General features: G+C 31.9%; 2 protein-coding genes across 2 annotated transcripts; one reads left to right on the forward strand and one right to left on the reverse strand.

Annotated features, from left to right (window-relative positions):
- Positions 1–649: 649 nt before the first annotated feature.
- On the forward strand, positions 650–3,905 carry LOC137814482 (ACT domain-containing protein ACR10). Its single transcript, XM_068617256.2, has 6 exons — positions 650–1,075; positions 1,160–1,378; positions 1,805–1,910; positions 2,320–2,656; positions 2,910–3,194; positions 3,398–3,905. The coding sequence occupies exons 1-6, from the start codon at positions 922–924 to the stop codon at positions 3,533–3,535; spliced, it is 1,239 nt and encodes a 412-aa protein (XP_068473357.2). The 5' UTR covers positions 650–921; the 3' UTR covers positions 3,536–3,905.
- A 2,004-nt stretch (positions 3,906–5,909) lies between these two features.
- Positions 5,910–9,426, reverse strand: LOC137815388 (uncharacterized). The gene is made up of 13 exons (XM_068618530.2): positions 9,134–9,426; positions 8,817–8,954; positions 8,420–8,501; positions 8,192–8,268; positions 7,999–8,114; positions 7,742–7,853; positions 7,550–7,666; positions 7,290–7,381; positions 6,936–7,002; positions 6,776–6,857; positions 6,612–6,703; positions 6,337–6,480; positions 5,910–6,171 (listed from the first exon to the last, which is right to left on the reverse strand). Exons 1-13 carry the CDS (start codon positions 9,377–9,379, stop codon positions 6,025–6,027), a joined length of 1,512 nt encoding a protein of 503 aa, XP_068474631.2. The 5' UTR covers positions 9,380–9,426; the 3' UTR covers positions 5,910–6,024.
- Between the last annotated feature and the right edge of the window lie 3,659 nt (positions 9,427–13,085).

Here is a 13,085-nt window from a genome sequence, read left to right on the forward strand (position 1 = left end):
TATTGTCTATCACATGACTGCATCAGAGTAGCTTAATCTTCAAATATCTTTAGATGCACTCTCATCTCCAAGACTGAGATAAAAAAACAATTTAGATACAGAATTTAATATGAAGGGAATACATGGTCTTATAAAATTCATCTCAGCTTTGTAAGAAAAGTACAATACTAGGTTAAAACATTTGTTTAAGCCTCACTTTTAATAATTTTAAGGGAGATGAATCATAATAATAATAATAATAATAATATTATTATTTCTGAAAATAATAGTATAAATAAATCTTAAGAGTAGTAGAAGTGACCGTTGAAGATGAACTTAGTTAGTAGTGTTGAGTATGAAACTATGACCAATTGGGTTGGACTGACTGACATAGGTTTAGTGAGTGAGCTTAATCATTATGTTTCTTTTATAATCTCTATTTAAAGAGATCATTGTACTTGTAATTAATGTACGACCAGATAGAATGAAAACCTAATAATTGTTCATGTGGATGTAAGTAAATCATGTGTTATTTATTTTTTTATAGTTGATTTGTGATTGTGTATTTTTTCCACGTGAGTTTTTCCTATCAACTAGAATCTAATAGCACAAAACAGTGGCAAAGGTTGCGTAGTAAACAAACACGTCCTTGTCTCCTAAGGTGCGTGCAAAATGTATTCTTAAACATGTTTAGTCGGCACTTGCTGTCTGTTAACGAGCGTGCGTAATTTAAGAGAGTGCGAAGGCCATGAGTGTAATTTCATTCTCTTTTTCCATCCAATTCATTAGTCACAATCCACTACCTCTCAACGAGGAGAAAGAGAAGCATTCACAATCCAATTTCCCTCTCTCTCTCTGTAGAGTAGTAGTAGTAGAACCGAAGTAGAGAAAGAAGTTGTGTGAAGAAGACGAACCCTTCTGAAGCAAAAGAAGAAAAATATTATGGGGATACTGCACGACGACGTAGTGATTATCAGGGAGGCTGAGAAAGAAGGTGAAACCACCGTCATAACTGTAAACTGCCCTGACAAGACCGGTCTGGGTTGTGATTTGTGTCGTATAATTCTCTTCTTCGGTCTTAGCATTGTACGAGGAGGTAATCCACTTATCTTCAGTTTCAGTTAACTGTGTGGTGTCTGTTAAACGCTGAGACTGATTCGTTTGTTTGTTTGCAATGAAGATGTGTCCACTGACGGAAAATGGTGCTACATAGTTTTCTGGGTGGCGGGAAAGCAAAGGACCAGGTGGAGTTTGTTGAAGAAGAGGCTAATTGAGGCGTGTCCTTCTTGTTCCTCAGCTTCTGGGATTTCATATTACCGTTCAGAATTGAAGCCTCCTAAACCTTCTGATGTGTTCCTCTTGAAATTTTGTTGTCATGATAGAAAAGGCCTTTTACATGGTAATTTTGGAATTCTACTGCTTGTACTTGTTTGTTGTCTTGAATTTTCTGTCAGAGATTTGGGGTTTCTAGTTTTCTGATGTGCTGTTGCTTTTCGCTTTTATAGCTTTGCATCTTGGTGTTATTTTTCTCCACCCTTATGTTTGTTGGTTGGAGTGGTAAATGGTCTTATGGTTCTGTTTGCTGCTTAAGAAAACCATGCCAATAGTAAGATGAGCTGATAGTTTTGCAGTGTGAAATACTTTCAAACTCTAAAGTTCTACTTTTGTATTATTACTGGATTCTTTGCCTGCCTTGGGTTTTGCCATGTTTTTAGATATTTACTGATTGTTAATTTGTTACAAGTTATCTGGTTGACGCCTTGTTGTGTATTATTTATGAGTTGAAAAAATAACTTAATGCTTTTATTATTGGATTTTGGGACAGATATTACAGAGGTTCTTAGTGAGCTAGAGCTCATCATACACAAAGTGAAGATTTCTACTACACCTGATGGCAGAGTGGTGGATCTGTTTTTCATCACGGATACCAGGTTGAACATTTCTAGAAATTCAGTTTTCGTAGCGTACTTGTGATGTAATTTTGTACTGTTTTATTGCCAGTCCATTTCAATCGAACTGCATTTTTCTATTTACCAAGGCAGTGGATATGTTGAGCTGAATTGCCAAGTGTTCTCTTAAAAATAATGAAAAAAGGAACTAATAATAAGATAGGTATATCGTATCCGGTTGCAGGAAAATATATATTTTTTGGTTAGCTGAAGCATATGTTACTAATGTTCCCAACTTTCTTCTGAAAGTACTCTTTTGCTAGAGAATGTTAACTTCATTTGATGAGAGTGGAGATTAATTTGCTGATGTATAATGCGCATTTGATTGCAATTCCTTGTATCTTCACTAAACTAACTAACATACTGCTTAATCTTATATACATACAATCAGGGAACTTCTACATACAAAGAAGAGAAGGGACGACACAATTGAACAGTTGTTAGTTATTTTGGGGGATCCCTCAATTACCATTGACATTGAATTGGTTGGTCCGGAAATTACTGCTTGTTCTCAATCATCTTCGTTCCTTCCAAGTGCAATCACAGAAGATATCTATGATTTGGAATTACCTGATTCATTACAAAGCGGGACTTCCACATCTGATTCTGTTTCTATTGCAATAGACAATTCGTTGAGTCCTGCTCATACGCTTGTCCAAATTATATGTCAAGATCACAAAGGTCTTCTTTATGACATCATGAGAACTCTGAAGGATTACAATATTCAGGTATAGTAATTAAAGAGCTGGCTAATACAATATTTTTTAGTCATACTTTTATACTGCCATGAACTGGATAGTGTTGTCGGCAGAGAAAATTGATAAGCCCATGCACTTCTATTTCATAGTATATGTGAAGTTTTTTGTATGTGAACAATGTGCTGTGAAATTTCATATTCTTTCCACATGAGCAGTTCTCTTTGTTGTGTTAACTGTCAAGTAATTTGAAACAATCACTAGACCTTATTTGTCATTTGAACAGATTTCTTACGGGAGATTCTCAACAAAACCCAGAGGAAAATGTGAGCTTGACTTGTTCATAGTGCAAGCAGACGGGAAAAAAATAGTTGACCCCAGCAAGCAGAAGTCTTTGTCATCACGCCTTAGGATTGAACTACTCCGTCCCTTCAGAGTAACTGTTGTAAGCAGGGGCCCTGATACGGAGCTGTTGGTTGCAAACCCTGTGGAGTTATCTGGCAAAGGACGACCCCTTGTTTTTTATGATATTACTCTTGCTCTCAAAATGCTTGGCCCCTCAATCTTTTCGGTACTTACGATCTAATCACTATGTTACTTCCTACTGTTCATTTTCATGTTCTCCTCTAGGAGACTGGCTCAACATGAATGAATTTTCACACTGTTCCCATTCCCAATTTCTAGAATTATGTTCACAAAATTAGAGTCAAGCAGAGAGGTTGACTGAGAATGATCATTTACATCATGTCAATTTTTCTTTTTTTGTTTCAACAGGCTGAAGTTGGAAGACACGTGATTGGAGATCGGGAGTGGGAAGTTTATAGAATCTTGCTTGATGAGGGGGAGGGCTTATCTGTTCCGAGAAACAAGATTGAGAAAGGAGTTTGGAAGATGTTGATGGGTTGGGTGTGATTCTTGGTTGGTTGCATTGTTCATCAAGGATGAACGTGTTCCTTTGTACAGAAAACGTGGTTATCATGTAGTTATGATATGTAACTTAATGTAACGAAGAAATGTATATTGTGCAAGTAGTGGTCGTGTTCACGCTGTATTTTTGGAGCTTTTGTAATTTTAACTCAGTGTAGAAAGAAGGGCTGTAGCAACTAGCAAGTATAGGGGAAAAAAGGAGAAATAAAGGGGGATTCTTTAGAGTATTTTATAATTGAAAGTGAATTATTGTAAAGTGGTTATAATTAGTTGCATAAAGTTTTAATTGGTTGCATAATGAATTTTTTTGAAGAAGCAATGACACGTTTGAAGGAATTCAAATAAGTTGACAAAAGTTTGTCTGTGATTTATGGACTTGTGTGCTTTGCTGCAATCTTTACTCTGTATATGTTGCAACCCTGAATTGGTAGTTGGTTTCCTCACCTAACTGCTGGTTGTTCCTTATGCTTAGTCATTTTTTATCATGTCATTTTCCTAAGATACAGTTTCAATTGTACGAGCTACTTGTCCCCTATTGTGATATTTTATCTTATATTCTAATTTAATAGGTTAGTTCAACAAGGACTTCACCAGATGTCACCTACATGAATATCACAGGGAGCATCATGTCACATCAACATATGGAAAACCCTGATTCTGTCAATTGATTCATGAGTTTGTAAGCACATGTTCAGCGGTCTTTGGCCATTTTTTGCCGCTGCATTTTTTTAAGGACACGTTCCAGTCATTGACATAGACATAGCTTGATCACTGATCTTGTGAAATATGGGGATTCCATGATCATTGCAAATGGAGAAGCACTAGCACAGGCTTTTGTCTCGTCTTTTGCAGCTAAATAAAATATCTATAGATCTCATTTTTCTAATACTGTTTTCACTAAACAAGTTAACATCAAGAAAAGACCCCATTTGTTGCTATGCCGTAAAAATTCCTCCCATACATGTCACAAACCGATATTTTAAGATTTTTGATTGCTGTTATTCCCATTTGTCGGCATCTTATATAGACTCCGTGAGGAACAAGAATCTTGATAGACTTGACAAAAAAATGTTGTGTTATATTTTATCTTGTGCCACTTACACTAAATAAATGTTTTTTTCTTTGTTTCATTTTAAATAAGATAGAATGTGGTTGCCTTTCACTTGTCCTTATCTGTGTCGTTTTGAAATGGTGGCGAGGGAAAAAATATAGAAAGCTTCCTTTGGGGACTCAGTATGGAACTTTTGTTTATTCATTCAAATGTTTTGGACATTTTATAGTATCAATAATAAGAACAATATATACTGATTAAAAAATGCATATCAAAATAAAAATAGTATAAATTAGACAAATAATTATAGTCCTCAGTTTATATGCTATTAATATAAAAAATATTGAAAAAAAGGAAATAGTAAATTATATTTTGTTGAAACTGTTATAGGTTTTTATCAGAAAGCAACAAGTATGGTTTCGTTTTAAATTATGTAATAAATTAAATAAGAAATATTTTGCCATATGTCACAAATCCATCAATTTTGCTTATATATATATATAAATATTAATAATAATAATAATAATAATAAATAAATAAATAAATAATTTTAATTAACTTTTAGGACTATCATAAGTTTAGATAATTTTAACTGAGTTTCACTTAAAAAATAATGTTTTATGAAGTGTTCAAAATACTTTTTTTATTTAAGTAATTTTTCATTTGATTTTTATCATTCATAGGATAAGTTACTCATGTTTTCTCTTATGTATCTAATCTATCAACTCCTCATTTTCTCTCTAATCTTCTTAAACTTGTCTATCAACTCGCTTATTTTCTCACTAATCTCCAAAATTTGTCGGTCAACTCATTTTTTCTTATCTTAAGAAAAAGTTTATTAACAAATTAAAGAAAAAAAATAAAGTTAATCGAGGAATTTGAGATAAAAAGATGAAAATAACCATAATTTCATTTCATTAATGGTAAAATTAAACAAATATGATACCCAGATAAAAATAAATTCTTTTAATACTCAATAAATAAACTTTTTTTAATAGAAACTCAACTAAAAATAGTCAAATTTATCATATACTTATAACTTGATCAAAAGAAGTATGAGTAAATTACATGGATAGAAATGAAAAGGAAATAAAGGTACAAATATCCTTAAATATATTTTAATTAATTATCTTATTTTTTGTGAAGTATATGATTTAGCTTAAATTCCAATGCAATGATGTGTTGGGCAATACTACTTTGAAATGTGAATGCTATACCTTTTCTTCCCTCATGGGTTATATAGTGGCATTGCACCAAGTAGTGTCAACTATGTGTGTTTTTCTTTTTATTCTTTTGGGACCATCACAAGGAAATTTTGGAGTGCTACCCACTCTCTTTTGGCAAATTGAAGAGAAAGTGATTAACAAAAAGAAGAATATAATTAAAGAGGAAGAACAATTGCAGGTTACATATAGCTTACTAATTATAGTTTCCAATATATTCCTAATTTGTGCAAGACGCCAGCAACCACACTCCAGAATGTGATTTCTGCAAAGATGACATACAAGATGGTTCCCACCCTCTCTGAGTGCCAAACATTGACAAACACATGCTTCTCGATCCAGTGTACCTGGTTTATTACATGCAACAATATTGGTTAGAACCTTAATAGAGACAAAATCTAAACAATATTTGGTATATTAGTGTTGTTTGTCTGAAGTTTCATTTTGAATAACTTATCTGAGTATTGAATGCAATTTTTTATACAATATAAATCATAAACGTTGGTTCTTACTAGAGAGTTACGTGGATCTTCATAATACCATCCATTTACAAAAGCTGCAAAGATGCCCTCAGCTGCCATCACAAACACTAGCATAGCATTCATTCCTATCCATTCCAAGAACAAAAATGGAGTCCGGAGCCCCCAAACATCAATCTGTTTAATTTTCAAGATATTTAAATAAGAATCACAACGAGAGATAGAATCAAAGAGAGCATATTATTATTAACTTAATAGAACAAAATTGTGTACTTGAGTTAAAGCATTCTACGGACACTTGTACCTACCAGTATGTAGAACCCAGAGAAAACAATTCCAGCTGCCCCAGCTGTGAAACAAACATAGCTGAAACTGTAGAGTTGCTTGTTAATTGGGATAGCTGCAATATACCACAAAACATTGTTAAGATGCAACTTTTACTAATTAGATGGATTTTATTTGACTAGCTTACCATCTGTGAAGTGAAGGATGATGGCTATTATGAGCAACACAAACCCCATTGAGACCCATTGTTTTAGCCTCTCCGAATGACCCTGTCAAATCTCATACACTTTTAACTAAATTTTAGATATATAAGAGATGTTTGCATAACACGGGTGAAGTTCTGTAACCTTGAAGTGAATCAAGACGTGTCCATAGTGGATCCCGATAGTGCCAGAGAGAATAGCTGATATAGAACTAATCAAACAAAAACTATTTGTTACATATTTCTGATTCATAAATTGAGACTATATATAGCTAGAAACAAAACTAGAAACAAAGAATACAAGTCAGTTAATGAAGTTCTTAACAAGTATGTCTTAAACTTATCCATATAAATTCATCTTTGCAAATCAACTTTTGCCTTACTATAACCTCTAAAAATACTAAACACTGCAATTTGATTTTAGAGAGAAATTTGATTGATTTTATCTTTTATTTATTCTCTTACAAGTATTTATTTAAACAAATGGAGATAACTAAACCTCAACAAGCCTTCAGGTTCAAAAGGAGCACGACACCAACTTGGAGCATCTTCACGTAAAGTACCATCTCCAGGAGAACTGAGTGTACACGCCTATAAACGTCACAGAAAAAAATTAGAAAAACAATAGCAGAATAAATACATATTTAGAATATATAATAGCAAAATATTGTTCGTTGGAAATGAAAAGAAAAAAAGAAGTATTGGACAATTTTAGTAGGAAAATCATGCAACAGTGCTGAATAGTCAACACTCACTCACCTTCAGTCGTCTCCACACAGGTTGAGAATAAAGATGGTTGACCCCCCAAACCTGTCGGTCCACGTGTCCAACAGCGTTGCATGCAGGCCCTAGGTGTCCTCTCATCCCACAAATGACCTAAAAATGGAAGAAAAATAGGTTTAAGATTTTTGAAGATAGAACAAAAATATTTGCACCATTTTGATTATGTACCGTGTATCTCTTCGGTTCATCGCCGTTAAAACGATCCACGAAACTCCAATCAGGAACATAGAGGGTGAAGGTTGTGATCATATAAATGAGAAATGCCACAAACCCTCCAAGCCTAAGCCACACGTGTATAAAATATGTAATGTTTATCAAAGCTAGTTCAATAATCAATTTCAGTTGAATTCCTCTTCATCTATTTTTATTATCGCTCTAGCAATCAAGCAGCATATTTGAAGTTTGAAGTTTTTGTATTTTCTCACCATTGCCATTTATAAGCAGTAAAAATGGATAGGTATCCAGAACCCAACGTTGTGGGTTTAAGCTTGGTGGTAAATGTCTCTATTAGAGCTACAACACAGTATACAAGAGCTATTCTCTGCATAAGAATTCAGAAATGGGGTTATTTTGCATCATAACCCTATATGCATTTACTTTAATTTCAACAATATATACCTGGAGAATACCAAACCATCGGATAAATTTCATGTTAACTCCATATTCGAGATCATTAGGAGCATGAGAGTAACCCCCTGTAATGTTATATATATCAAATCACTCCATCAGGATTTATACATATATATATATATATATATATATATATATATATATATATATTTGTTCAAAATGTTTTTATATTTTTATTTTTTTGATACATCAGAAAATGCAACAATTTGGGTTTACCTTGCAAAATTACACCCCAGAAGAGAAGCTTCATTGTCCTAAGGATTATCTTCTTTACAGCATTCCTGATCTTGGGGATTCTCTGCATCATTATAATCAAATTTTATCAATAAAATTTAAGCCACTCTTAACGTTAATTTTATTGATAGGAGTAACTTTAAAAAAATAGAAAAAGTGAAGCATAACTTGCTTATTAAATTATTCAGATAAATCCATTGTCTCAATCAATAATATATATACATGAAAGGACATTGAGAAACCTAATCTAGTAGGAGATGAAGAAGACCATCTTCATGATTGTATTATCTTGCATGAACCATTATTATAAGTTATTTGACTAAGTTATTGGAAAAGCAAGTGAAAATTGCACGCAGAACATGGTGGCATGTAATCATACCTTGAGTGCAAGGGCTATGGCAACCCCAACAATGAAAAGAAAGAAAGGCATAACGAAATCGGCCAAAGTACATCCATTCCATGGGGAGTGATCAATGCGTGGATAAGCTTCACCAGCGTCGTCTACCAGTATCATCAACTGCATAAATTAAGAGTGAAAAATATTTAACAGTTTTTTTTATGAAAGAAAACGTTTCAATATAAATATGTGACTACATATTTCAAATATGATAAAGTGTTCTATCAACAATAACTTTAAAATAAATGCATGAAAAACTAGTTTTGCCATGCAGAGAAAAGGGTTTGGAGAGGACTAACCACTATGGTTAGACCCCTAAATGCATCCAGGGTTGCAACCCTCTTGGTCTTCTTCTTAACCAGTGGTTGCTCCTCTAACTCATCCACAGCCACAGGCTTAGCCATTGTGTCTTTGTCACGCTCAACTGTAGAACCTCCTTTACTGCTTCTAATGGTTACCTGCTTCTTCAAGCCATCCTTATTATCACCCTCATCATTTAATGGTGAATTGAGGCCTTCTTCCATTCTCTTAGTTCCTTCATCCATGGCTGAATAGTGAATAGTATTCAACAATGTTCAAATGTATCCTTGTCTCTTCCTCTTGCAGTGGAATTTAACAATTATAGAAAGAGTACATGTTAGAGATAGAAATAAAGAATTAATGTGACAGAGAGGTCCAAATGAATGAAGTAGAAGGCCGGCTTTGTTGGCCTCATCTTCAAGGTCGAAATGTTTAATATTACATTACAAATAGAAGAGACAGATGAAGGACTTTGGATATTTTTTTCAAAAGAAAGAAATCTAAACAAATAAAGACATTGGAGAGAAAGACAGGGAAGAGGTTAACACTCTCATTTGATAGATTAATTAGCATTAGCACAGGCTGGTGCTTTTTATAATTACTCTAAACTTAGAATTATTTCTTTGGATGTTTGCACAGTGGTAATTGTCCGGCTAAATAAAGTAAAATATAAAACAAAGATAATAAACAAAAAAGAGCTTTTAAAAAGTAGTTAATTACTCATTTTTTTAATGCGTGTCAAAAGATGATGTCGTATCTTGAGTGATTATAGCCTCGTTTAAAGACAGATATGCGAATTTGCAGCAGCAAAAAAATAGTGAAGTTTACTCCCATGGATGCTATTTGATACGTCACATGCAGTGGATAAGCTGTGCCATGTTTATCTCAGCCTCAACGAAGTAGCCTTAAAAACTCTGCTATTATTGTCCCATGTACACCTTAGTGGTAAGTTTTGCTGCAAACAGAGCTACTCTGCATCAAGTGGTACTGCTACGCACCTTTCCACGCTTCTTGCCTGCAAAACACAACAACAAAAACCTCCCTTGCCCTTAGGTATAAGCAAGCCATTGGTATAGCTTAAATCATCACCGATTACACAGAAAAGTAACCTATAAGAATTGCAAATAAGCAACCCATCCAACAGGATATTATGGTAAAAAAGCACTTATAAATAATAATATTTCATATTAAAATATAGACACTTATACATATTAATTGATAAAATAACTATAATATAACTCATAATTTATGAATTTATACCTTTTTATATATCTTGTGATTATAATTTGAATAAAAGCGATTTATTTTCAAATTTGAGTTAATTTGAGAATTTTAGAGAATAATGGAGATAAAAAAAGGCAAAGGAGAATGTACAAAACTAAAAAGGAAAAGTTAGAATGCACCACCATTCATCCAAGCGAGTTTTATCTCGCCCAAACGAGATTACTCCAGTAATGTTGGGTCTTTTTTCGTGCAACTCGTTTAGGCAAGCCTAGTAACACCCAACCAGAAGTCACATAGCTCAAGCCTAACTAGTTTAAATATGAGTCTTGAGACACGACCCTAAAGGATCATGGAGTAGATTGAAATTCAATTGGAAGGATAAAAGGTGTTATAATGTTTAACATATTTGAATGCTATAAATTTGAAATGTTAATTGTTATCAACATCTAATCGTAATGATAAGAAGTTACGTCTAATCATAATGATAAGAAATTTTTATAAATATGCGAGGAGAAATCGATATTTAAGATATTGTCTTAATAATTTTATGTGAGAATTCGATATAAGTGATTTTTATATGGACATCAATGTAAATCAAATGATAGAATATTATCATGTTATTCCAAATACAAAAGAATAAGAAAGATGAATTCCAATCACAATTTTTCCAATTAAACCAACAAACTTTTTGACTTATTTTCTTTTTAATCATCACAATCATAACAAACTCTCAACAAACTTTATTATTCTGTTTTCTATTTAGTAAATCTTTTACTTTTATTAAATTGTTGTGGGTTCTGTATCCATTCTTAAAAATAAATTATTACTTCTCTAGCAACACGATATACTTGCCATTAGACATAGCAAGTAACTATTTTTGAGGTAAACTTTCCAACGCTGAAGCAAAATAAAACCTTAGAGTTTGTTTGGAATTTCTTTGGATTACAAGGATTCCTCAAAGTGTCCATGATTCCAGCAGCTACTGATTTTTGTGTTAATGTGCAATTGGTTTAAGTGCAGGTGAAAAGTAAAGTGAACTCATTTCCCAGTAGAAGCAGTAAGAGTGGTGATAATGATCAACAATAAGGAGTGGAAATTAACAGCACTTTTCTAAATTTCCAACCTAATGATTCCAGCAGCTACAGATTTTTGTGTTAATGTGCAATTGGTTTAAGTGTAGGTGAAAAGTAAATTGAACTCATTTCCCAGTAGAAGCAGTGAGAGTGGTGAAATCTAAAAGGTCTTGTAATAAAGATACAGTAAGGAGCGAAAAACATTGGTTTGGTTAGTAATTATATACTAATTTAGAAATTATTTAATAATAATATAAATTAATTTAAAAATCAATGTTTTTTATAAATTTTTATAATTTAATTAATTATTTTACGATAAAAAAAAAGTTTGAAAAAAAAAATCAATAAAACTAAAGTCGTACATTATTCATTATCATGATATACTACTTCTTCACTAAATCTTTTGTGCTAAATCTTTTTTATGATCAGAAGAACTCCAAGACAACTTAACTTCTTCTGTTTGATTCGTGCTGGAGCAAGATTTACCTATTATAAAAAATGCATATCAAGTAAAAATAGTTTAAACAAGACAAATAATTATAATTCTCAGTTTATATGCTATTAATATAAAAATTATTGGGAAAGAGTAAATTATATTTGTTGAAACTGTTATAGGTTTTTACCAGAAAAACAAGTGTGTTTCGTTTAAAGTTATGTAATAAATTAAAGAAGCAATGTTTTGTCATATGTCACAAATCCTTCAATTTTGCTTATATATATAAATATAAATAATAATAATAATAATAATAGTAACAAGTAAATAAATAAATTTAATTAACTTTTAGATACATCGTAAATTTAGATATTTTTTAATTAAGTTCGACTTTTTTTTTTGTTTTATAGTGTTCAAAATATTTTTTTTATTTAAGTAATTTTTTATTTGATTTTTAATAAGATGATGTAAGTTACTTTTGTTTTCTTATATGTAATTTATATAATTGACTTCAGTGTAATTATAGTGTAATTTGTTTTTTATTAATCAAGTTTCCTCTAATTCTTCAAAACTTGTCAATTAACTCGTCTTTTTTTTTTTTTCTCTAAGACAGGTTGATTAGCAAATTAAAGAGAGAGAAATACAAATTGATCTACGAGTTGAGATGAAAAGATGAAAGTAACTATTATTAACGATAAGATCATCTTAATGAAAAAATTAAATGAAAAAAATTAAACAACATGATATTTAGATAAAAAAAATATTGAGTACTCAATAAAATATTTTTTTTAATAGAAATTCAATTAAAAATAGTTAAGTTTATTATGTACTTAAAATTTAAGTGCCAAAAATATTAGTAAATTACACTAATTGAAATGAAAAGGAAATAAAGGTAGAAATATCTTATATTTTAATTAATTATGTTAATTTTTGTGAAGTATATGATTTAGCTTAAATTCCAATGCAATGATGTGTTGGGCAATACTACTTTTGAAATGTCAAAGCTATACCTTTTCTTTCCTCATGGGTTATATAGTGGCATTGCACCGAGTAGTGTCAACTATGTGTTTTCCTTTTCATTAATGCGGCTGATTGTGTTAATTGGAAGATATGTCATACTGAAAATGATGATTATTTAACTTATTAGCTCAATCATATGTGCATTATGAAACTAAGATTATTGTATTTGATAAAAAAAAAGTGACATTATTATGAGTAACA

Source organism: Phaseolus vulgaris, chromosome 1 (assembly GCF_051622355.1).
Source record: "Phaseolus vulgaris cultivar YP4 chromosome 1, ASM5162235v1, whole genome shotgun sequence".
Lineage (NCBI taxonomy): Eukaryota > Viridiplantae > Streptophyta > Magnoliopsida > Fabales > Fabaceae > Phaseolus > Phaseolus vulgaris.

Excerpts from the sequence above, each read along its gene's own strand:
- LOC137814482 (XM_068617256.2), top strand. The coding sequence starts at position 922 with ATGGGGATACTGCACGACGACGTAGTGATTATCAGGGAGGCTGAGAAA. Across the intron at positions 1,076-1,159 it reads TCTTAGCATTGTACGAGGAG|ATGTGTCCACTGACGGAAAA; the intron begins GTAATCCACTTA and ends TTTGCAATGAAG. Across the intron at positions 2,657-2,909 it reads TGAAGGATTACAATATTCAG|ATTTCTTACGGGAGATTCTC; the intron begins GTATAGTAATTA and ends TCATTTGAACAG.
- LOC137815388 (XM_068618530.2), bottom strand. The coding sequence starts at position 9,379 with ATGGATGAAGGAACTAAGAGAATGGAAGAAGGCCTCAATTCACCATTA. Across the intron at positions 6,704-6,775 it reads CATCCTTCACTTCACAGATG|CTATCCCAATTAACAAGCAA; the intron begins GTAAGCTAGTCA and ends GGTATATTGCAG. Across the intron at positions 6,481-6,611 it reads TCTCTGGGTTCTACATACTG|ATTGATGTTTGGGGGCTCCG; the intron begins GTAGGTACAAGT and ends AAAATTAAACAG.